Source organism: Lepisosteus platostomus, chromosome 7, assembly GCF_059453375.1.
Source record: "Lepisosteus platostomus isolate fLepPlt1 chromosome 7, fLepPlt1.hap1, whole genome shotgun sequence".
Taxonomy (NCBI): Eukaryota; Metazoa; Chordata; class Actinopteri; order Semionotiformes; family Lepisosteidae; genus Lepisosteus; species Lepisosteus platostomus.
Window position 1 is genome coordinate 62,089,966 of NC_142617.1, and position 26,774 is coordinate 62,116,739.

The 26,774-nt window shown below is 38.6% G+C and overlaps 2 protein-coding genes across 3 annotated transcripts in view; both read right to left on the reverse strand.

Moving 5' to 3' along the window:
* Nucleotides 1-5,760: 5,760 nt before the first annotated feature.
* The window catches only part of klf13 (Kruppel like factor 13), a 32,922-nt gene continuing 11,908 nt past the window's right edge, over nt 5,761-26,774 (reverse strand). For both annotated transcript variants that reach the window (XM_088641615.1, XM_088641614.1), the window contains one exon: nt 5,761-15,534. In XM_088641615.1, coding sequence (XP_088497741.1) covers nt 15,242-15,534 — 293 coding nt within the window. In that variant the 3' untranslated portion in view covers nt 5,761-15,241. The remainder of the gene's footprint in view (nt 15,535-26,774) is intronic.
* The window catches only part of LOC148659414 (ras-related protein Rab-8B), a 127,546-nt gene continuing 119,049 nt past the window's right edge, over nt 18,278-26,774 (reverse strand). Inside the window, exon 9 of the transcript XR_015940467.1 lies at nt 18,278-26,089. The gene's annotated coding sequence lies outside the window, so the exon portion shown is untranslated. The remainder of the gene's footprint in view (nt 26,090-26,774) is intronic.

Here is a 26,774-nt window from a genome sequence, read left to right on the forward strand (position 1 = left end):
CAAACATAAGGTTACAACAAACGAGCACGGTTATAGATACCACTTTTTTTGCTTGGTAATCATGGCTGATGCAATATCCTTGAGCAAGAGGAGTTCCTCCATGCAACTGTGGTCAAAGCCACACAGGCCTGTTCAGAACTGCCTTTACTAACCCTATAATTGGCGATGGAGGCCTTGTTCTCGAGATGCCTAGCCAAGGCGACACTGCATTTAAAACCCCCTTATTTGATATAAAGTGCAATTCAGATTTTTCAACTCAAGTGAGAAAACCTCAGTCCTTATTTCTTATGGTCCTTATAGTTCTTTTGGTTCCTTATGGTCATTGTTTGCCTCCTGCACCTACAACACTGAGGACAGTGCAGCAGTCTTCCTAATCCTGGGTCAACCTCGAGTCTTCAAGTTTATCAAGAGCATGAAAATAATGTCTTGGGAACTTGAATGGGCAAAAACCTGTCAAAGAAGTTAGAATGTGCTGTTGATCTACATGTATGGATCAGAACAAAATACAAGACTGTTCCTCACCAAACCACAAATGTTATAAGCATAAACACTGTATGTTCAGTGAGTTTTTCAAACCTTGGAAAATACTGTAGAATTCATTTGTATAAAATCTCATGAAAACAATGACCTGCCTTTTCTTATCTAAATTTAACTTCTATCAATGCCAGTAAATATTTACATATTTCAAGTGGAAGGTACAGTCAGTACTTCCTGCTGTACAAGTGGAGGTAAAAGAGAATATAAATTTTGCAATTGCTCAGGTAGGGTAACCCAAATTCTAAGCAAATCACAAGATAGTCCTGCTGCCAGTGAGAGAGAGGGCTGCTTGTGATAACAGTCTATCCTCTCAGGTTTCTGACCTCTGGCATTGTACAGGACACTTGGCCAATCTGATTTTGTAAACAGGTGCAAGATTTTCTGAATAACTAAATAGCAGATGAGGACAAAGCGAAAAAAGTTTGGCAAAAGCAAAGCACTTGGCATTTACTGTTGCCACAGTACGCTGACACGAATGCAGTCTGGACAACGAAGAGAGGATAGGCTCCACGGTCTATTCATTTGACTGGCTGTGTATTAGGCCTCAGCCTGGGGGACATTTTCTGAAACCCATCCTGCCTTATTTCTACTGGCAACCCTCTTTGGAATAGAATGGCTAAAGGTACATTATGTAAAAGAACAAAGGTATAAATGAATAGCAAAGGGTTCACTCAGTGCAAGCAGAATGTACTTTTGGAAAAACATCCTGTTACTTTTTTTACAGATATAATTTTTTTTTCTTTACTTGTTTTAGCTGCACTTTGAAATGGTTTCACAACTGCATGTTACAGCAAAGTAAGCCATTAATACTTTCCTGACTTTTGGGTAAACACTTCAGATGCGTTGTTGGCTTTGAACATGAGCTCAAGGGAATTATTGCATTTATAACATTCACAGCTGACTTCTACACTGAAAGAGCGTTCAGTTTCTAACATCTTCGCAAGACATGATTCATCTTTATAATTGCCCTGATTGCACTTGGAGAACTAGCTTGGCATCGAGTACAAAATAACAGTACTTTTATTGCTCTAGGGATACAGAGAATTTAGTGCCACATGCACATTATATAAATCAGGTGTACATATGAAACACTAACCACCATGAGTCTAAAAGTGCACCTGTAAAAGACGTGAAAAGGCAAGTAACTCAGAATAATGTACTTAATCCCTAAACAACAAAAGGTAATTGTGACTGTTACAATTCCAGATTTGTACCTGAAGATGCCTAAATACAGAGATTAAAAAAACACTGTAGATGCAATAAATGAAATTCAAAAAGACTGAATTAAAGACTTTGTGAGCACTTGCAGATGACATTTTAATGTGGACAAGTGTAGAGTGCTACAATGTAATGCAGGAGCAGAAATGCTGAACTTAAAGACAATACCTGTGATAAAGACTGAATGATGGGATATAATCTTTCTTCTCTAGACAACGCAGTAGAGAACCATAGAGGCAAATGTTTTGCAGGAGTGTTTAGTTGAAAGTTTGCTGTTGATTTAAAAAGGTTTCAAATTCTCAGCTATCCACTCTGACAGTCCTTAAAGTCTTTAGCCTAACAATTGTTGAATAACTTATTGATACATTTTAGGACAATTTTAGTTCATTTCCGATAGTCTACTCAGAATGCTTACAAGGAGATGTTATTCCGTCTCACATTTTCCCAAAGGTTTTTTTGTATCAAGATGTAAAAGCACAAGTCATTTTGTCGGTGAATTCCCCTATTTGAAGTCAGTCAACAAAAAAAGTCAGAAGAACAGCATTGGCAAATAATTTGATACAAGTTTCTTTTTCTTGATATTCCTTCCCAGAAATCCTGGGGGATCATCTGTCTGAGAAACTGTAATGTTTCATAATCTGAGACAGGGGGATGATGCCGGTTGCCAAGCTGCTCCTAACTGAAAACTACTTCACAAATGCTCTTGAATGCTCTGAAACTTTTTTATTCCTACTGAGTGTTCTGTACCTTTGTAACTCGCCTACTCAGTGGGGAGTTGAGTGACTTTAACCATAGTACAGTATGTCACACATGTGAGCATGGAAAGCTTTTTAAAGCCTTTTTAAGTATGATTTCAAAGTTTAGCTTTACATTTTCATTTCTCCTGCAGACAATAAAAAGGGCAAATTAATGTTCTAGAACACGGAACTGAAAATGGAAAATTCTAATAACAGTGGCTAATAAGATTCACTCTTGCACAATTGTCCTGCGTAGTCTCAAACACTTGTCACGTTTCTTCATGAAGACAGATCACAAGCAGAAAGAATATTAGCTTTCAGAATACTCATAAACCCTGACACGAATTAGTGTACAAAGTATGAGGATAAAAACGAAAGCAAAACTAAAAAAACATTTCCTTAAAGGGTGGCTAAGTGTTCGCACCCTGTCCCAAAATGGGTAAAATAGGTGCTACATGTGAAACACAGGGATGAAACCCAGCTGGCCTAATACCTCAGTTACATAACAGGATCCTGCTGTCTTCCAGAATTTCTTCCATAATGCACATCAAGCACACTTTAACAGATATTGACTTTGCTTTTCCCTTTGTCAGGTTCATATAAATATGAAGCTCATTTAAATCCCTGACACACCAAACCTTGTTTTATTCACAATGCAGGGAGAGTTGGTGTACCTTGTTTTACATAATGTGCAGCCTGCCCTACGATGAAGTTCCACTTCACATGTAATGGTAAGTGGGAACAATCTATAACCACCAAGGTTAACTCTTGCAAAAATTATAGGGTGCGCTTGCCACATCTGACATCCACATTGAGGAATGTTTTTAAAATGGCAGCCAAAAATAATGAACATCGGCCTTATATACCCTATAAATCTTGTGATTCGTTTTAGCAAGGCTCTGCCATATTGCAAATGACGTGAAAAAGTTTTAATAGGAAATTCAAACTTGAGTTTAAAGATCTTGATGGCATTCTTACATTAATCAAATGTCAGTGAGAAATTAAGCTTAGTCTGTTTTCTACTGATTCCTGCTGAAGAAGATGGGTTCCCATCTGATATGCCATTCTTTTTTTCATTGCTGTGCACTATATTACAATACGTCTTCATAAAGAGTTGGATACCAATTCAGGTGACCTGAAAGTGTATGTAAAGGTTCCAAGATCTGTTAAAAAAACGAATGTATTCAGTCTCTGAGCACAATGGAATAAACCAGCAGCTATCATGTAAACCTTGAGTATTTCTGGATTGAATAAAATAGCTTTTATGTGGGGGTGTAAGCTTATTCCCCTGGCCATTTACACTTCCAGTGTCATCTTGAGGAAAGAATTTGACTTCCTTTTAAACAGCTAATTACTTTATTTTGTAAGTTCTTAAACATTCATAACTAAATGTCAATGTTGACTATAAAGTATATATGTGTTTCTCTAATGAGAAAAATACAATCTAGTCTTGAATTGTGCTGTAAGACGAGACCATCCAGGAAACCCTATAACATTTCAGGTCCTGCAATGGAACTGTTAGCATTAAAATATTTCCAATAACTGATCAATATAAGAACTTTAAGCAACGTAAATGGATAGGTTTATTAAAGTGCGCCAGTTCCAACTGTATTGTTAAAACAAAGGGTGTTTTTAATTGTTAACCAGCCCAGAAACCCTCCTATAATATTTGGATCTTGTTAATGGAGAAAAACTAAAAATTGACACTCATCCTACCCAAGCCCTAAAGAAGTGGCTGGGCTTTTTTTAGAGCTTTTGAGAAAAAAACAATGATTATGCACTTGATTACAAATAAAGAGTCTCATAGAAACATCCCACAGAAAGGATAATTTTATACGAATATCTGTAGCCTTCCCACAATGAACCACATACTGTAGTTAATGGAGCTTATGTTATGATTTAGCAAACATAACTCTCATTGACTCTAGAATGAAAAATGTAAATGTATAATGGGTAAAAAAATATATCACGCAGCAAAATCAGAACAAATTATTCCTGTGTTGCAACAGAATAAATGTTGTCTATTCTGTATGATGTCTAAAATACGAAGAGACTAATCATGCACAGGACATCTGTACTCTCTGTCCCTGAATGTCTAGCATAGGACCGAATAGTCTGTGAGGTGTCAACATATAGAGTAAATGGTCGCCTGAACTTCCTCATTCTTCCCTGTGTGCGATTACAGCGTTTGAGGCTGAGAGTCAAAATGAAAAAACACACAACTGGTTATTCCCATATGGGGAGGGTGTCACAGAAAAACTGGATGTTCAAAAATCTTCAGAAAAAAGATACATTTTTGTTAATTGAGCTTTTGTTAATTAATTAATTTATGAGCGAGGCAGAACCATAGTCCCGCTTCATAATGCTAAAAGCACATTTATAAGCTGGATGTGCCTGCTCATGTGGGGTAACTTATTATAAACCTTTAAAGTAGATTGCAGATCAGCATTCTAAGGGGCTAAGCTACAAGACAATTACCTTATCTTTTTCATAATACATTCAGCTGTACTGCATATTGCCTTGCATTCTGGAGATTGTTACTTTTTACGGCTATTTCAAGAAAACAACACAATTGTCCAACAGCATGCTATGAAATTGATATACTAGCTGGGTTTTGTTTGCGAGATCAACAAAACTAAAAATGTCAAAGAACAGGAATCCCCCCAAAATAAAAGCCAGGAAAATAAATACTCGTTGATAAGGTACGAATCTTTGGATACTTGAATTGAGTTCATTAAAAGATTTTTACCAGTCCTGAGCAAAATCGTCACAAAAAAATCACATTTTTCTGCTCATTCTACAGGCCTGGCAAGGTTCTTGCTGAATACAGCAAGCAGTGTGTTGCTGTGGTTGAGAAACATGATTGCGCATAGTTCCAGGCATGTTTGCATACTCTCACACAAGAGCCATTGGGTGGTTTCTTCAGTGGGAATGGAAAACCTCTGGCCCTAATTTAAAATGGTAATCAGTACTTTGTCACAGAAATTATATTTAAGATCAGGGTCTCCAAGGACTTAAGAATTAGACTAATTTTCCTTAGTTGATTGCCTGAGAGCACCAAACCTATGTTGCACATGGCTGAGGTAATGATGTAACCCAAAACATCTAACCACATGAAGTATAAATGGCAATGTACTGTAGCTAGTAGCCGAAGGGATATGTTGTTTTGGTGTCAATGCTAAAAATAAATGTTATGAAAGGAATTTATCTGAAAGGAGGGTTGTTTTTCTCACCACTGAAGTAAAGCAAGAAAATAAATCCGAAAGAGTTGGTTATTTATGAATTTATTTCCAAATGTAAACTTCACTAACTCATGCATACAAGTTAAGACAACATACAATATTTTAAAATTCTGTTAATTTTCTTTTGCATAGGACATAGTCACAATATATTGTCTAACAAGTAAAAAATATGTAATAAAAAGGTACAGCAGAGCAACAATAGACCAGCACATTAATATCTGTATATAATTTATGGAACTGTACAACTGTAATACTTCAATGTAGTGATTTGGTTGATTGAGAAATATGATACACGGCAGTTTTAATGAGTTCATGGGGGAAAAGAAAACTGGCCCAAAGTTAAATAATAGTTAAATTACAAAGCAAGTAACATTCCTGTCTAGAAAGGAAACGAGCACCATCGCGTCGTATAAGAGGCATGGGATGGTGTCAAAAAGAGAAATGACAGACAAGTCCTCAAGGAAGGAAGGCTTTGTTCAGATCGAAAGGGCAAATTATATTTCTGCGCCATTGCTTATTTCTCTTTCCAACATCAAATGTGAAGTGAAGACTGAGAGTACAATTTGCAAAAAGCAGTGAAAGGCATAGATTAATGATGAAAACATTTCAATAACTAACCCTACGAGACATTCAGGGGATGTGGCAGTCAGCTCGTTTCTGTAGATTTCACCTCCCATGTATGTCAAGTCTTAGTCTGACCTGGGTTTCGGCACGAAAAAAGTACTGAGTGTTTATTTCGTGTAAATTGCAGTCCCCTGTTCTCACTGGATTTGTAAACTTGCTCCAGTAAGTACACATGCATCACGTGCAAGTAACCGCTGGAGACACTTTTAAAACAAAAATCAGACATGTATCTAGGCGGCTCAGTTAATTATAATTTACAAATACTTATGTAAGTCAATTACTGGAGCACACTTATATGTGGGGGGGCTGTCATAATTCTTTAAGGAATTGTTATTATTTGGGGGAATTTATTTTGATTACTGATGCTGAATAAGCACATTTTCTTTCTCATTCTGTATACAGAAACATCAACCATAAAAGAGTGATTGAAAAGACAAGGAATTATCTATGTTCTTTCCATTTGTACACATAATTCCGTATACACTGCTATTCTTACTGCGTTTGAGCAATCTGAACTGTAGAAGCATAGTTCTGTTTGTGTTCTGCAATGGGTAACTGAAAACATATGTGATAATTACCACTTATCACCAGAAAATACCAATAAAATACAGAAAATACAATGCTGTAAAAAGTTGTAACGAGATGATTTCCCCTAATAAAAAGTTATTACAGTGTAGAAAGGTTAATGCATGAATCAATGTGACAAAAGTACAAAAATGTGTGGTGAGATATGAACAAAAGCATGGCAAATCACAGTTCAATCACTGAAAGGGTAGCACAAAAAGGGAAAAAGACACTATACAATTGCTGTGCAAATTTTCATGGCAATATTCAAGGGAAAATGAAAAACATTTCACATGAACACTCATCCTCTCCTGAAGCTTTTCACTGGTTCCTGAATTCATTCCAAATAATATAAGAAAATTTGCTCTTTTTAATTGTAATAAACCTAAGACCGAGCGCATTGTGCCATGACAATCATCCTGACATCACTTCAGTCATTTACACCCCTGAAAAATAAAAAAGCTTCACTTTTCCAATGTGCAGTCTACTATTCTATCATACATGTCCCTGCACATCAAGATACTGTAGCAAAATTCCTCATGTAAAAGACGAACCAACCAAAAAATTATCTCAACTTATATTTTAGAAAATCAGCAAGCAGATTTCCAAATTAAACAGCCATAACATCCATCCCTTTCAAGTCAGCCCTGGGTTTTGTTTTTATTTTGTTTAATATGAAGGACCAGCCTACTACACATAGAAAGATTTAAAACAAAAACAGAAAATCACATGTAAGGCAGAAATATTTTTTTTAAACTAAGAAACGTAGCAGAAGAAAAGCAAACGTTGAATTTGTGATGCAAAAGTACCCAATCTTATAATCACAAAGTATTACAACACATTACAAGTAAATGGATCACAGTCAAAGTACAGTACAAGTTGAAAAAAATAAATAAACTCAAAGATCTGGTACATTGGTTTGATGCAAAGCAGCAATATAGACAACAATTAAATCCTTTGGAATGGGTAGGCATTCACGTGAACAGAACATTTTTTTTCCAGAACTGTGCTACAACTCAACTGCAATATACTATTCCTGAACAGTTAAGCAGAGACATTTTCAATCTGAAGAAAATTAAAACTAACAAACTCAAAGCATCTGAATCTAAAGGGAACCCAAATAATATACAGGAAAACAAGTAGAATTAACGTGAAATTAAAGAAATCAAACTATAAAAGGTCAATACAGCATAACTATAAAGGTACTTGAGAATTTTTCACAAACCTTGTTTTCATTCTGACCCATACATACACAGAAACATTAAATTTATATAGAAACCTATACAATTTAGTTTTCTGCCAATGTCTTCAGACAGATCTATGGACTTTTGCAACGGTTTTACATGATCTTTTTACCAATAGAAAGGACCACACTTATTGTATAGCTTTGGCACTTGATAAAATCACAATTAAATCAAATGATGCACTGTGACCACTGCAGTTACTCCGGTATTCACCTTTGTAAATTTCTTTAATTCTAACTAAACCACATATCATTTATTTAGACGGCACCATATTTGGATACACGTGATAGGTGTACTTTCATTTTACATATGGGCGTATAAAATCTGTTTTAAAATGTTACTGGTTTCCAGCAAAAGACCTGTTTAAATTAATTTTCTTATACTGGATTTTCCTCTAAGTTTATAAATCTCAAAACCCTATAGCTCAAAGCTTTGTAAAGTTGCATTTCAAACCTTTTAAACAATTTTTATGATGTATAAACTTGAATATCTAAGTCTAATGTTGACAAATGCAGTGCACCATCCTGCAGCTAATGTAGCTAGGATTCAATTGCCAAATACTGTTGGCAGTTATGAGTGACTAACCACCCTAGCTCTGACATGACATGGGTATAAATATGACATTTTTATATGTTATCAAAAGTAGATATCTTGCACTTACACTGTGTGTCGCCTTAGGGTATTGTTCAAGCCAGGTGACTGCCTTGTAACTAAAAAAAAGTAATTCCTGGGTCACTGTCAAAAACAACAATATTTATATCTAGTGGGTTACACAAAAAAAACAATAGGAATGAAAAGGGAAGAGTACTACATCACAATGCTGTGGTCTCAAGATGGTTGAGCAACATTCAGAATGAAGTAGAATACATCATAGCAAGGCTGTCGGATATACATTTACAAAAAGGAGAGATGCCTGCATTTAAAAGCCAAGAGAATTCCCTTTTTTGCCCCTTCCCAATTGTACACCTCAGCACTCCCTGAACAAAAGTCGTAAAGCTATAAAGGAACACTCAGCTTCAATTTTAGTTGCTGGAGAGGATATAGTTCACATATGATTCATGGCAGCAACCGGTTTAGATTTTGAGTTCTCCGTACTGAACGAACTCTTTGCCTAATGCAACATAAATTAAAAGGATGCTACTTTGTCCATTGCCAAAATGGCACCAGCAATTGAAGTGGCTATAAAAGGAAAATTAATATAATGCTGTAGACATATAAAAAAAACACATTATTACACGACCTGAACACAACAATCTAAAAATTAATAAAATAAATGAATATACAATACTTAAATGAACACATTAAAAAAAAATGAAAATACCCATAACTTTCTAGTCAAAGTTAATAATCTTGACCAGACAATGCATATGATAGAGCTGGGCAAGCCTTAAGCAGTTGTTCGTGCCATAACTCACGTTTAATCACTCAAGATTTGGTACAGTGAAAAAGAAGCCCAGGCCTTACTTATACACTTAAAAAAGAATTTATTTCAACAATGATTAAATAAAGAGGATCCCCAAAAATATAACTGGGAATTAATTATTAATCGCTTAACAGTTGCTATTTATTACACTACAGAAATTCTCTGCAATACACATTTACATCACCGAAGAAAGTCTACCAGTTATAGTATAAACCTTTAGCATTGGGAGTATTTGTAAGTGCTATTGCTTAATACAAAATAAAATAATGAGCTAAAATGCGGCATGGAAAGCTTTAAAGCATTTTCATGATAGTAGCATTATCACAAAAAATTGGCAGTGGATGGGTCAGACGTAATGCTTTACAAACAACATGAGGAGCCTTGTGTTGTGCAAAAGAGCCCAACTGTAATTTCTGTCAGAGCTGGAATATTGAGCCGTGTTCACAGTACAATTAACACATATCCGTGACACTTCAAAGGCATACAAAGCGAACCTCAGCTCAAATCTTTCACAGTGATACATTTAAGAATCCCCATTGTTTCAGTCTTGCTTTTTGATTTCATATATCGTTGGGAATGTGTTTTTTAAAAAAGACAGGCTTTACTGCATGTGGTGCTTAATGAATACAGGCCACCACTCCTGGTGTCGCATATGCCCCTGCACATATTCTCAGCATTTTCCTAGAAAAAGTTTTAAAAAATAAGGAAAAAGAACACTTATCGTCTTAATTTTTGCCGTTTTTATCGTTATAGATTAATTCTTTATTTGGGCTCCAGATTAAATTGCACACCTGCGAATCACAAATTACAAATGCTTCAGGACTTCATGGTGGGTTTTAATTAGGTAAGGAGGATTTGTAATTTGCACTTGTTGGGTGTTTAGAAATTCTGATTTAATGACGGCCTGTGTCTCTAGACAAGTCTGCTCTAGTACTGCAGTTTTATAACAGACTTCCTAACATCCCGAGATGACCCAGGGATTGAAATCATCACCTTAAGAGTTTTGGGGTGACCTTCCCATGCTGTCCTGCAGTCATGGGACAAGTGTTCAAGAGATCGGAGGGAAAGGTTTATTAGAACTGCTCCAATAGAGGAAATTACAGGAAGGCTTCTTTGCACTAGATCCTAAAAAAAAGCGAATCCTAAAAATATATTTCAATGTCCAAGTAAATCCTGTTTATGCATGCCCTGAGGTAAGTGTGTTCTGGTTGCTGATTTAAAAATTTGTTATCCTGACTAGGTAAGGCAATGGGACACAAAAGTACTGCAAAGTAAAACACTAAGAGGGCTTTCCTCTTATTTTTACATTTAATGTATGTTTTATTTAAACGTACTCTACACTTAATGTAATTTAAGCTATTAAATATGTAATAGAATGTTTAAATGGATTTTCTGCAACGTAACGCAAAGCAAAATTCTACTTTCCAGCACCACAGCTGAAGCGATAAAAAGCCAACAAAGGTGCGGATTTAGCCACACAGGGTGAATATATACTGGCCAGTCTTTGTGGGATTTAGTTAACCATTCAGGCTGAATGACCTTAAAGAAGAGAAACAACCAGCTGAGTTTTTCTTTTCTCACTTTGAATCCTGGAGGTAAAGCAGCAGAAATCCAAGTTTCATATTGCAGTCTGTAAATAATTTAAGAGTGTAAGTTAATAGTGGAAAGGCTTTATATGTGGTTTATTGTATTAATGCTGTTTTGACGGTACAATATATTTTTGTAAGGGCTGTTTTCTTTATTAATAAGAAAAGCTGACTATGTGCCTTGCGGAGGCTCAGAAGGGAGGCCCAATGGACAGGCAGAAAGACAAGGCAGGCCATTCACAGCCGTCCAGCTGCCTCCTTTCTCCTGGAATCAGTCTTCCAAGTTTACAGTGGGGCTTCTTTTCCCCACTTGGGCACTCCTCTCCATGCAGGAGCAAAGGAGAATGGCTAAGGGACCAGAAAACAGTCTTTCCAAAGCAAACTACAATCTCACACGTGTCACTGCTTTATTGCCTTGGATACCCCAAGGAGGACTTGAGGCATACTAAGTACGTGCATGTACATGCTGACAGTCTTTCAGACCCTGTTCCCATACGAGAAAACAATGTTTTTGTCGAGAGAAAGCACTGCAGCTGAATGCACTGCTTTGAACATTTGTCATGCACAGGTGTAGACCACCAGGCCATGCAAATATCTTAAGACCTGTGTCCAAACTGTGAAGCAGTGCTGCTCCTGTGTGCCTTCCTGCACAGGACATTCTACCTCTGCCATAGACAAGGGGACACACTGTAGTCTTCCTCAGTAAAATCTCAACCTGTACAGCAAAGATCCTCTGCAGATATGCAGGGGTAGAATATTCCCGATCCACCCCTCCCTCCCCCAGATTGATATGTCTTAACTTACAACTCCATTTATTTCAACAAACGGTTGGTATTCTTGCCCTCCCTAAATCCTGTTGGAAAAAGAGGAGGAAAAAAAGTTGAAAAGCAGCTGTTTAGTAGTTTTGAAACTGTAACAAGCTGACACATTTTACTGAAAAGCAGCAACTTTTACAAGTAAACAATGAGGTGGGAGTGAACCTTTCTGCTTTCTGCTTATAAAAAGCCCCTCACTGTAGTCCCTAATGCTGTTGTGATTGATTCTGTCTGTCTGAGAGCACTGTGAATATGGCACTTACTTCATAAATAATTAGAATAAATGTTATTACAAGGAGATCTCACCTAAACTTACTGCTGTAATGAAGTATGCAGTGTGATAGATTTCAGTAAAGTCACGGGAAAAACTCAGATGTCCTGTAAGCAATTAAATAATGATATTTCAAATGTAATTGTTTTAGCAGAACACCACAATTCCAACCTTTTGGTCTTTTTTCCGATTAATTATGCTTCGAAATGTCCCTTTTCCTAAAAGTGGCAAGACCATTTGAAATGTCAGAACTGTGGAATTACAGAAACAGAAAGATAATGTCAAATTCTAATATATTAGGTTTACAGAGCCTATGAATGTTTTATTTTAGTTTAAGATGGATTATTTTAGGAGGGTTTTGGTAGGGCGTCTTTCACCAAATATTCCTTTACAGCTTGGAATACACCTTCCTCTGCTCTTAGACAGGGAACGTGACAAGGAAAGTCAGATACACTTTTTTCCGAGAGTTCGCCCTTTGTTTTCTGATCCCTAGGACACGTCAAGCACACAGAACTCTTATGCACTTAGGGAGGTTTATTAAGGAGGTTTCATTTTGCACCAATTTCTGCAAGAGGAAAATCAGTAGACTTTGTAGCGAAGCACTTCCTGTGTATCAAAACATGCACATGTTTTTTCCTTCATTCTGCTGCTTCAAGTAATAAGTAAGGGGGTGAGTTTTAGACCTCCAAACCTTTTTGCCTGTTGCTCCTGTGGAGCGGAGTAGCTTGCATGTCTGTGCACAGCCTGTTATCTTGTTTTTGCCACATCGACTCACAATTCCCGGCTTGTGCAGATAGCTGTGGTACTCAGGCCACAACCCATATGGCAGTTCTAGAGACCCACCTGCACAGCCTGTGCTATGGTTCTGTATTCTATATGTGCGTTTTTGTGTTTATTACATCTTGATGATTCAAATAGACTGAAATAGCAGGCCTGACCTTTAACAATGGAAACCTACTAGGAGTGTTATCTTTGTTTTACCCTTAAGAAACTTAAAAGGGCTCTACTTAGAAAGTCACTAATATTTACATTGGGCTTATTGTTTTAAACTTCCTCAGATACACTAGAGAACCATCCATAATTAAATGTATATTTCCCGGCTTGTACAAGAATCCTCTGACACACAATTTGATTTAATTTTTGCAGTTTACAAATAAATCTCACACTAGGTTTGTAATAATCTAAATTAAAACCCCTGTTTCCATCTACAGAAATGATTGCCCTAATTCTGTCTTTTTTCTCAACATAAATTAGACACTTTTTCTCTCAGACAGGTTGTGCAGGAAAGGCAAGGAAACTTTCACTAAAGTGGCATTTTTCAGCCCCTCCTGCATACTAAAAATAATCTCTTGTGGGAGCCAGATATTTCCTAGTGCGAGGTCTACACCATGCAGAGGAGACTTGCAGTTTGTTTTGGAGAGTGGTCAAAACAGAAGGATCTGTGTTATGACTGGTTTAATTGAACACCTGCAAGACTTGAAGATACTATTCGGTCTCCCAGCACACTGGGCAGAGAAGTAAATGGTAGTTCTGGATTATTCTTGTATAGATTAGAACTTTAAAATCTTTCTTTTGGAGGTATGTCGAGTTAGACTAGGCTTTGGAATCCTTTCAAATGAATAGTGACTTCATTACCTAAGAAACTTTAAGAAAGGTATATTTTATGACAGTATAATTTCTTACTAATCACACTTCTTCACTTTAAACTATGTTCGTTTTTGGCCTCATCTAGGCTTTTTAAATTAGAATGAATGAAATGATGAACCCGCTTGGATAAGATAAGATTTGACCTGTGTTCTGAAGAAAAGAGTGATCCATTAGCATACCATAAAACACCAGCACTGATGCTTAAATACTACATAATTCGCACTATGAAACATCTGCAGATTAAAGTCTTGTTCTTAAACTATGAAACAGCTGCTTCAAAACTTTTTCTCTGACTCTGTTGAGTCCTGTTTTTTTCCAACATACAAACCACTTCTACACCATTTATTCATGTTAGAGAGGGAGGTTAAGAGAAATAGGAAGCTACAACACATGCAGTGCTGTAATCGCCCAAACTCAAACAGCAAAAAGACCCATTTCCCTTTAAAAAAAACAGACTGTACAGTATGTAGATCTCTTTCAAGGTGCTGTGGTTTGGTTGCCAACAGCTTGCTGCGTGAATGGAGATCAGAAAGATTTTTTTTCTTGATAAAATGAAAACAGGAGAAATATTTTCTGTGTGTCATTTCCAGTCTCAAAAGAAACAGCAAGTGGTCTTTCATTTCAATGTCCTCCACTATTGTCTTAATTATAGGTTCTGGTAGAGACAGAAAAAAAAAACCCTTGGGCTTACTTTACTGTAATTCCAGTGCTAGTTTCCCCCCAGTGTGAAAACTAACAAAAAATATACAAAAAAGAGTGCAAATATTGTTGAGTGTAAGGCTGTTTTTTTGTGTGTGTATCTTCATTGCGTTCATTCTTTCAAGCTAATGAGGCCTTCCCTGAGCAGGGCGTAAAATTCAACTGCGTTGAATTTCAGAGTAAAGTGATGCTTGTATTGTGCAGTCAGTTAAGTAGTTAAGAAAACAAAAATCGGTCTTGAATCCTGAGGTGTAGATGTGATCTTTTTTTCCCCGTTTTAAATAAAGGTGAAGAATAATCAATATACTTTTGTCATTTGTTTTTCCTGAAACAAGTTGCTAAAAAGAAAAGAAATAAAATAAAAACACTATAGATAATAACCTGGCAATGGCCAGAAGCTACAAAAATACAGACATATCGTATATAGAATCACTGGCTGGGAAGGTTTCTTGAGCAAAGGTGTCCGAGAAATTGCACTACAATAGGCAGCTATGTACAGTACAGCACAGTACAGTACAGTAATTAGCATAGGGGCACTAACAAGTGTGCAACACAGGAATAAGGAAAAGAATTCCACAAGACTTGGGGGCATCTGGCGGAGGCTGAAAGTGCGGGCGTCCAGTGCAAGCGGGGTTTAAGGCGAGCTGGCGGGGCTGAGGGTGGGGCTGGAAGCGTCCGAGCGGCTGTAGTCGCTGAGGGAGCCCGTGCGGGCGCCGGCGCCGTAGGGCCTCTTGAGCATGCCGGGCTGGAAGTCGGAGTGGCGGCGGGCGTGCTTCATCAGGTGGTCGCTGCGCATGAAGCGCTTCTCGCAGAGAGGGCAGCCAAACTTCTTCTCGCCCGTGTGGGTGCGGTAGTGGCGGGCGAGCTCGTCCGAGCGGGCGAACTTCTTGCTGCAGTCGGGCCAGGTGCAGGGAAACGGCCGTTCTCCTGCAAGACAAGAGGGCGGGGGGAAGCGTGAGCGGCCATCTTAATGGCAAGTGCACCTCGTGCTCACGGGCTGAGCCCCAGGGTCCCCCAAGACCAGCTGGAGGGAAAATGCCAGCTCTGCTGGGACAAGGGGATTTGCTCCACATGTGACACCTGACACATCTGTCTAGGCACTGTCTTTTAAAGCCCTGGCTCATCCATATTACATCTACCCTTAGCATTGAAGATTGAATTCAAAATACCTCGAACATGCTTGATTTCTGTAGCCTTTATTTTCTGTATGAAGAACTTTAAATTATTTTGCTACGTCAGGTGAAACTGGGTGGAGTAAGCCCTTCAAAACAACCTTATATAACCTTATATAATAATGTACCTTTTAGCCTCCAGTTTGTACTGGCTGCACAGCTGTAATTGATACAAATTTAAATAAGAGAGACACAAAAAGGAATTCAATGAATATGGGGATTTATCCTGACCTTTTCTAGCCATGGAAGACTGTGTTTATGGGCTGTCAGCATAAAGAGCCAGGGGAAAATTGAAAATAAGGTGAAAAGAGCACATCAAATAAGCCATACAAACATGAGGGAGATGGCCCTCTCATTCGACAGTATTTTAGAAAAAAAAAAGCTGACTAGTATCATGACATCCCATACCAGAAACTGTGTTGCACTAGTGAAATTCTCAATTAGAAACCATGCTTTTTAGTGCATTACTAATAAGGTTTCAAAATATTTAACACAATCTGTTTTTGTCACAGTGTTGAAACGTGGCGGGCTTAAAAAGTTTTCCGAACGCTCAGAGATCATTCAAGCAGGGATGCATCACTCATAAAATTTCAGACCCAGGCACCCAGCCAATTAAATTGGCACCTATTTTTATCGGGTAAATTTGTTAAGGAATGTGGCCTCTTTAGCTATATCCTATAGTACTATGTTTTGTATACTGTAGATGAGTCTTGCAAAATTCGAATGTGCTGACAATCCTAGATCATTTTACTGTCACCTTATTAATAAAGTAAAGGATTCGCTGTAATTAATGACCAGCTGTAGGTGCTCATTAAATGCTTAACAACATGATGTGCCCTGTATAACTAATCACTTCTTGTTCATTTTTTACGTTTTAAACTCAAATGGTCAAAATTAATATAAATAATTTACAGTGTTTAATGATATGAAGAAAACTAGTCTATTGCTTATATTAACATGCTGTATATAATGCAAGTTCTTTCTAATGTGTCTTTATTGTGATGAAACACTGTTTTACTAATATAAATCAGTATCTGTTCCCACTGTTTGGTAGCATGAACATGTGTAATCTTTACTCTATGTTTCTACAGTTTCAGAGAATTCCATTCTGCCCATTAACATTTGCTCTTGGTGCTTGAATGCTGTTGCCCTACTGGTTTATTTTTGTGATAGCTGCATACACTACACCTGAATAAGATTGACTGATTGGAGAATTAAGATTAAACATTGTGAGATATGAAACAGTGAAGAACTAACTTGAAATTCAAATAAAAAGGTTTTGTAAGTTACCACTTTAAAGCAATAGTAACAGAAATATTCAGAAAGCCATCTGAATATGTTAGGTGGATATTGATGCAAATACAACCTGATTTTGCCTTTGTTAAAATGACAGATTTACAACAAAAGTCACTAATGTCTTCAAAAAAAACTTTGAAGACTGTGCTAGAAAAATAAAAAGTTTGATTTGTCATTTTTAGGTCACTGCAACTATAAAGTGAACTTTTACAGAGCACGCAAGACTAACAAATGCACATTATTTTTGCTGCTACAAACTTCTGCACAACCACAGATTAAATAGCAGCACCATGGATTGTGTCACATCAGCTTTAGGGCACTACTATTGATGTAAAGGCTTTGGGTAAAACAGCTACAGGGCTCTTCAATCGATGAAAGGGGTCGCAGGGAATCCCAGCACGGTGCCATGGCTATACAGTACACTCAGATAGCAACTGCTACACAGTCATGGCTGTACACATGGTTTAAATCATGTCAGAGGATTTTCAAACAATTTAGGAACAAAAAAGGCTCATCTTAATTGGCTAAATTCAAAATCCTTCTACTTATAAGGCTTTCAGAGGTCAGGCGCCTGTCTATCTAATGGAACTTATTAATGTATGCAATCCAAGTCGCCCGCTTAGATCACAGAATGCAGGTCTTCTTCATATTCAACGCATTAATAAAAATACAGCTGGCGGTAAAGCCTTTAGATACATGGCCCCTAGCTTGCAGGACAGTCTCCCACCCCATGTTCAATCTCAGTATTCAAATCCAGACTGAAGACCTATTACCTACTCACACCTTACATCATAGCCTGCTGTACCTGCCATTGTGTGTCTCTGTGTGGGCCCACCAGGTAGATACATCTGTTCTGACCAGACTATCCTATTCTCCTAACATCTAACATCTAGGTACTTTATACACTGTAGTGTCACCTGACATGGTGCTGACACCTGATGACACCTGAAGAAGGCTCCACGGCCGAAACGTTGTGTTCTCTTTTTTCTTTTTTTCAGCATGGAATAAACCTATTACTTGTTCCTTTGTATCCTATTCTCCTCCCCACATGTCCGGATGACGCACGGGCTGGATGCTGCACCACTGCCTTGGATCCAAGACGGACATCGTGGATATAGCTATCGTTTAGGAGGATTTTGCTGGTCTACAGCAATCTGCATGAAGTACTGACACACAGAAGACATGATGGATGGATTAATACCTTTATTCATTTTTTCCTTTTTTTTATTTGTCTAATGTTGGGGTTTGGCAGCTAGTTGACCTTGGACCCCTAGAGGTTTCTTTTCTCCTTACTAAGAGGTTTCTGGTTCCTCTCCTCCATTGCCTTCTGGTCTTCTGTTCTGGATTCACAACATGCATGGTCACTTGCTTTGTTAAGTGCCTTGGGGCAACCTTGTTGTGAAAGGCGCTATATAAAAATAAATTGAATTGAATAAATTCCACGTTATTTCCAACACATAACATATTTCCAAAAGAGTATCCTGCTTCATACCCCAACTTTACATCCTCCCCCTCATCAGTTGCAAAAGTATTGTACAACAAAGTTGACCAGAAACCAGATGTTACTCTATATCTTGGTGTGTGGCTTTCTTGGTTCAACATTTATATTGGTTTTGGTATAAAGCTGAACACTACAGTGTATAAAGTACCTAGATGTTAGATAGCTCTTTTAATTATAAAAAACCTACTTCAGTATTTGTTACAATCCTTTATGAAGTATAATACTTGGTACATAAAGTACAGAAGTACAGAATCATTCCTTCATAACTGCAATTAAAGCAGGGCTTTACAGTCCTGGTCTTGGTGACCTAAATATTTGCTGGATTTCATTTCATCGCACTCCCAATTGTTTAATTAATCTACTAACTGAACCATTAATTTAACAAACGACATTTATTTGTTATTGTTTTCTGTCTTTAAAGTCACAGTTTTCGAGTTATTTATGATTTATTAGGGGAAAGGTCAAATATCTGACAGATCCAAAATTTAGGGTTTTTGATCTAGACGTGGGTATTTACCAAGCAAATAATCAAAAATGTTCTTCTAAATGCACAGAGCCACCTGGAAAACAACCCAAATGCAGCTATAGTCCACAGAGAAGAATCCCATAACCATGCGTGCAACAGTAATGGACAGAGCACGTGGCACGATACTTTTTTCAGAAGATCACCTGAGAGGACAGCTGGAGCAGCGTTTCCTAATCTGTGAAATGTACTGAAATATTTTGGAGACGCTGCCAACTCGACACGAGGGGGGGGGGGGACGAAAACAAAACACAATAACTGACTCCTTTATTTCGGTCCCCACCCCCACCCCTCCATACCAGTTCTAGACGACAAAGCCGTAATAATGAGCAGGCAAAGGAAGTCTAGACTCCCACAGTCTACACCCTCAGCTACACCACTTCACCTCCTAACGAGCAGTGTGGCTCAGGGGACGCGCACTGACCTCACCCTGGATTACACGCACAAAAACCAGCCGCATGCTCTCTTTCACCAGATTCTCACCGCACCAACAAAAACACAGTTAGAACAGCCTGGGCTCATTCACAGGGCTCATTCCTCTGACTTCATGTAGAGGATGCACACATAAACTGCGTTGTGAATGTCCAGGAATTGCTGATGTTAAGGTTTTTTACATTTTAAAAATGGACATATATATATGATGTTGGAGTGAGGAGACAGATCCCATTTTAACCTCATAATTCTATGAAGTATTCTTTTTTGTTGTCTTTTTCCTGCGCTCAGTGGTGTTACACATGCTATTTAAGAACGAATGCATACTTCAAGGTGTGTAACACCAGCATCTGAGAACAAGACACGTATTGCGGATTATGTTTTGTGAAAAAGAAATTTGTTTCACTGCAGTGAAGGACACTCTCACAAGTGAAAAGAACGTTAACAACACTCTCACAAGTGAAAAGAACGTTAACAACATCTTACATGTTTTCAAGCTACCAGCAGCAACCAAAGTGCCGTGAAAGGTAATGAAGTTTAAAAGCAGCTGGAATCGACAAGACAAGTTCAGCTCAGGTTTGCAGCTTGGCTAAAACTATGCGGTTTGTGTGCTTGGACAAAACTGGTGACTGAATGGCAGTGAAAACTGTAAAGCAGGGACAGCCTTGGACAAAGGCCAAGAAAATGTTCCAGATCCTCTACCCTGCCCAGTCTGGGTACACCCTTGACAGATAAAGACATTCTCTATCAACATGTATTAAGTCTCTGGGTTCTGTAGGCTCCTTGGACAGGGTTTATCACACAGTTTTATGAAGGCAGTAACAGTGTATCCACCTAAGTATGAAGTCAATAGGCACACCCACACAAGGTAGGTACAGTACTAAGTCCCAGATTAGTTCAAAACCTTGACCCACCCACCAATCACAGGTACCAAGATCACTGCTTTCTGCACAGCAGAGCAGTTTTCTCCTTCTGCCCATTAGAAATCTGCTTTCAGGTGTGGGGTTTAGATTTAACGGTCCTTGGACAGGTCAGAATATTGATTTCATCCAGGGCTAAGTCACTATGCATGGTGTCAGGTGTCAAAATGTCACAGTCAGCAGTGAAAAAGCACCTGAAAACCATAAGAACATAAACTATTTATTTTATGGAACTCCTCATGTGCAAAATTCTCTTGGAACCAGTTGCTAAGGCACATACATTACAAACTGACGAGCATTTGAGGTAAAGGGTATACCTTAATTTATAAACATGAGGAGGTTGCACTACAGTTTTAAAAGCTCCATAACTGCACTTTTAAGTTTTAAAAAAGCTGGGTAACAACACATAACTGACACTTTCAAGTTTCCTAAATTTGTTATCAGTTTTCTGACACATGGTGTTGTTTTTCTGTTCGGATGACAGAAAGAGAACTCGGGAGAAGCTGAAAAGCTTTGAAAACGGCCTCTTTGTTATTCAGAGAGAACAATGAGGAAACACTGGTCAAGTGATGTGAGTGTAATTGTTTTAAAGACCAGCACATAAAGCAGCAGCACAATTCAATACAACTCATTTTTTAAAGGGGGAAAAAAATAGGTTCTTTTTTGTGTTTCTGGCAGGTCACTGCATTCGCTGTGACATCATAACCTACTGATAAGCAGGCCTTTTTCTGGAACACTGCCATAGGCACTGAGCCCAGCCTGCCTTTCTTAGAATGGCAGTAGTAATTAGGAAAGCTATGGATTGTTGCTTTCTTACAGCGAACACAGTGACCTAGTTACCCTGAAAAAGAGACACATCAGGCATGTAAGGTTAACTTGCAAACGACAAACCAGTATCTCTCGGGGGTGATGTGATTATGTCACAGGTATTTGGGTTATATAAATGTTCTCTTTTGGTGCCAGTGGGTCAGTAAGCAAAATAAAAGACCGTCAAACAAATGTCATGCCATTGGTTCATCAAGTTAATGATAACTGAAAAATCACCACCTGAATAACTACAGGTCAGAACATGCAGTTTGAAAAGAAATAAAGCCAAAATTTAGGAAACTACCTCTATAGGAAAGAAACCAGATAGACTGAGCTTTTTTCTTCTTTGTCTAAAAGTATGCATGTAACTAGCTCAAAGATAAGGTTAATCCAGGCTTTGACACACTGCTTCACATCATCTTGAGCAAACGCAGGAGATTAAATCACTCAAAAGCTTTAAACGTTGAATGCCATTTACCTGCTACAAGGATGGCTACCTGTATCACTTGATTAGGATGATAAAATTCTGCCGATCTGGTTTACTCGGTGATATGTAGAGATTTCAGGGCATGCTGCTGACAAGTGAAAGCCCAGGCACTTTGAATGAGTTATCCAGAAGCCTTTTAATCACATCCCTTGCTACAAGTAAGTCACTGGAGCCAAACAAAATGAGAGAACAGCACTTCAGAGGCTGATGGGCAGTAAAGAAAGACTGTGAGGAGGTGCCTCAACCCACTTCAAAATCAGCTTTTCCAGAAAAACAACTATTGATTTAATTACCCCTCAAATTTTCTCTCTCCTCCACTCAAATATCAATTACTTTACATTTCCCCCATTGTTACCTTCACAAAAGGAAACAACACTGTATTAGACTACTTGATCATTGGATCAGGGGCAGAACAGAAATATACAGTACAGAGGTGCATGAACAAAGGTTGGAGGTGCAAATTTGAAAAAGTATTTTGCCCCAAAGGGCTTTCACAGTTTCTCAGCTTTAACAAATGACAAATGAAATAATATTCTTAGCAAGATACTAATTAGATGACAATAATACTTCCTACAAAATGCAGAATTTGATAGGGACACAAAATAAAAAAATCCAATGTTCTCCATCAACTTCGTCTTATAACCAAAACCCAGCTGACACAAATCTGAACAAACTTATGCTTTTTACTCCACCAAGAGCAAAACAGTCAAACCTGAGTGGAAAAAGACACCACAAACGCAGTAGTGGGAGTGATCAAAGCTGTAATTTGCCCCGACTGTTGCTTTCCACTTTTGTGGCTGTAATCCATGCAGAAGCCAGCACCACGGTCTTTTTGTAGGTATTAACCAGATGCGTGTGGAGAGTCAGGCAATCCTTTCATTAAAATGATTACTTGAACACTGTGTAGTCCAAGAATGCCCTGCTCAGTATGGGAAACTAGCCCCTCACTTAAAAAGTGAACTGGAAATGAATGGAGAGGGGGAACAGATACAGCAAGTCTACTACAATACCTATCCCATGACCTGTTTTGCATGGTTCTTGTTTTCCAGTGCAGGGATCCATTGTTGTGTCTGCAAAATAAACTCAGGAAACTGGCACGGAGTCAAAAGGAAGTGCTGTCTAGAAGAGTGTTTTGTCACTTATTTTCAGACCAAAACATGTTTGGCTTGAAGGGGCAGCCACTGTGTCCATGGTGATAGCCACATGCCCTTTCCCAAATGGCTTAAACTTAGAAACGTGAAAATATGTGAAAAAATGGAAGTGACAGCTCCACCATTAATGGGTACGTGATTCAAATGGGAGAAAAAGAAAAACAGAGGCCTGGGCTTTTCCCCATCCAGATCCGCTAAATACTTCTTGCTCTCCATTAACTAACTACCAAAGTTTCCCCCAAAGACGTAATCAGCAAACATGCATCAGTTACATTTGCATGCTTGTGCTGATTTCCTGAAGATCTGTCATTACGGCCCGGCACTGTACATCAGCCTAGGGCTCCATTTTAAGGAAGTAAGACCTTCCCTGTAAAAAAGGGAATATTCCAGGGTGTTAGATAAGCAAACTGCTTGTTCCCTGCACTTCCAAGGTGACAAAGAGTAAGAGCAGAGGTAACCCCTGCAAGGTAGTGTGATTCTCATGCACACTTTACCAGGTAGAGATGCCTGAGGCAAATTCTGCTGATTAATTAGGATATAGTATTTTAATAGATGAAAAACCTTGGCATCAAACAAGCCATACATTCTCATTCAGAAAATGCAAAAATGTCCCTTTGCGTTTTGAAGAGAAAAGACACAAATTGTCTTCCCAACATATATAAAGTATTATCTATCTATATACTATGGATGTTTTCAGCATGTTGATAGGACTATATGCTTTTTTCATTTAACTGTGTGATAGATACATTGCAATCCTTCTTATCTAAGCAAACAATGGCACATATCCTAAAACCAACATCACAGACAAAAGTACAGAACTGTAACGCTCCGGGGTTCACGTGGGCGCCCTCGCCTCTGCCGCCTCAGGTCGGCCCCCCACCGCTGGGGGCTCGAACCCGGGCCTCCGGCGTCACTCAACAGGGACCCAGCCTCTTGAGCCAAAGGGAAATCTCCCGTCAGCTGCGGTCCCTGCTGTTCACAGGGAAGGGCGGTGACGTCACCGCGCTGGTAAGCCAGCTCTCGCAAGGAATGGAGGCTGTAAGTGTTACAGGACTGTTTGTTTTCAATAAAAGATTTGCACCGTGCACTTTTGTACGTTATTAAGATACACGCAACTTATGGGAGTGTCTATGTCAGCTATACACCACTCATTATGGCTTGTTAGCAGCTGGTCCACAAAAACACCAAAAACATTTTCATATATATTGCGACAAGGTTTTTCTTTTCAGATTTAAGAATTTTTTGTGACTGTCAGGTGTTTAACAATACCATTCACCCTTGGTCAAAAGAGAGCTAGTTTCTTAATGTATTTTAAAAGGACCCGCCTGATAATGATAATTCACTCCTGTGTTCATCTTTGTCCCATTATTGTCAACAAGTCAGAACGCAGAACACAGACGGCATGATTCATAAACAGGCCGTCATCGTGGGAATTCTCCTTTTTGCCTTTAAGGGAAGTATGCTCACAGCAAAATGTTTCTGTGTGTCCACATCGTAAGTGTTACACCTCTCTAAAATGGCACTTGGTCATCTAATTATTCATCCGATTTAGTCGCAAATGGCTCTTTTTAATATTCATTTACAAGGGAACAGGCTCATCTTTGAACCCTAATTGCATGTGGAGACAGAAACACCTGCTCTCCATTTGCGAGCATTCCTGTTTCCAGAACAGATTCTGTCCCAACAGGTGCCAAAAAAATAAAATGGCAAACTCTGAAAAACTGACAATCAAAATTGAAAAATAGTATATACCTTATTGAACGTTTCCCAATCCAATAAAATATATATCAATGGCTATTACTATAGGTTTTATTGTACAAAATCCATCTCCAGTCAATTATGTCGCTAAACTGTAGTCATACTTTTAAAAGAAAAAATATCGGTAAAGGAATGGTGTCAAAATCTGTAGCTGTTGCTACTCTTTTAACCAACTGTGAAGACACATATCGTTCCACTATGATACATTACGTTAAAATACAAAACAAAATCTGCGACAGTCAAGCTGGACTTCCAAAATGAAACGGAGAAAGTGGTAAAAATGTGTCCTTTGTCACAATTGGCACTAAAGGGCTAAAGGTGAAGCCTTTTCGCCTCTGACTGTGAAATCACAGTCCCCTCCCCCTGCCATTACTGCGCGCTGAATGTTGCTTTTCTTCTGCTCAACACCTTTGAGCTCCTGCATGGGGTAACGTGAATTCAGGACTGACTGCACTGCGCAGGAATCGCAGACGTACAGACAAGTCTAACACTGTTAGTAACAGAATATCACACACATCAAAATGGAATAAATTCTGTTAATGTTGCTGCGTCTGCTACCAGGTTTTGGAGAAGCGCAAAAAAAGGAAACAGCAAACAACAGTTCAGTTAATCTCCGATTCTTCTGTTGTCTGTCCTCTTTATTTTTGACAGTGGGGTTTTGTGAAGATAGCCGCAACAATGTCTCTACATGGTTGAAAAAGCTGATTGCAAATTAACCAGGAGCATGTCCAATAAACAGAAGGAGGGGATTCATTTTCTCCATGTCTTGGTATACATAGCAAACTAGTCCCACTTGCAGATTATACCCAAATAAGAGGACTGACAAACAACGTAGTAGCTACAAAAACAATTGAAAAAGACTTGAACAAAATTCAAGACTAGGCAAAAACCTAACAGAAATATTTAATGTCGACAAGTGCAGTGTTATACGCAGTTAGCAGTAGCAAACTATAAATCTAAAATAAAAACAACTAGCTTGAAGAAGCTACCTGTAAAAAAAATGACGGTGTTTAAGTTACATTATTCCCCTCTTCTTTACAATATGGGGAAACAACAATGTAAGGATTTAAAATTAAAACTCTGAATTGTACACTAGACCAGGAAGTACTCATTCAGAATACTCTGTACAGTTGCGGTCACCATGTTACAAAAAAGATATGAGATAAGTTGACTTTATTGCTCATATACAATTTCTTGCAATAGGAATTTGCCTTTTTTTTCCCACATACCCCAGCTTGCTCTCCATGAGACACACAGACAGGGAGAGAAGCTTGGGGTCAGAGCGCAGGGTCAGCCATTGTACAGCACCCCTGGAGCAGTTGGGGTTAAGGGCCTTGCTCAGGGGCCCAACAGAGTAGGATTCCTCTGCCGGCTGCAGGATATGAACCGGCAACCTTCCAGCCACAGGCACAGATCCTGAGCCACATTTACTGCTCTGGAATTGGTGCAGAGATGAGCAACCAATATTTCTGGAGTTAAAGGAATGTCCTACACTGACAGTGTTAAGGAACTGAATCTTTTAAGTCTTCAACAGAGAAGACTACTTAGGAACCTTTGTCAAGCTTTCAAAATAATAATAATAATAATAATAATAATAATAATAATAATAATAATAGCTTACATTTATATAGCGCTTTTCTGGACACTCAACTCAAAGCGCTTTACAGGCAATGGGGACTCCCCTCCACCACCACCAGTGTGCAGCCCCACCTGGATGATAAGACGGCAGCCATAGTGCGCCAGAACGCTCCCCACACAACAGCGATCAGTGGGGAGGAGAGCAGAGTGATGAAGCCAATTTATAATCCTCCAAAGCACTGACAAACAACCCATCGGACTTCCTCAGAATCAAGTTTGAACCAGAGGACGTTTGGAAACTATGGGGATGCGCACTGATCAGTCCAAACAGAAATGACTGAATGTGATACCTGGATCAAACAGCTACCAGCACCCCGATGAGGTAGGGGGACTGAATGGCCTCCCCTGTTTATGACCTTTCTCATGTTCTTTCATGTTAAGCCAACACTTGAATCCAGTCATAAATGAATACATGTATCAACAAAGTGGAGAACACGCACAGGATAAAATAATCTATTTGTGTTCATATTGTGTTCTTCAGA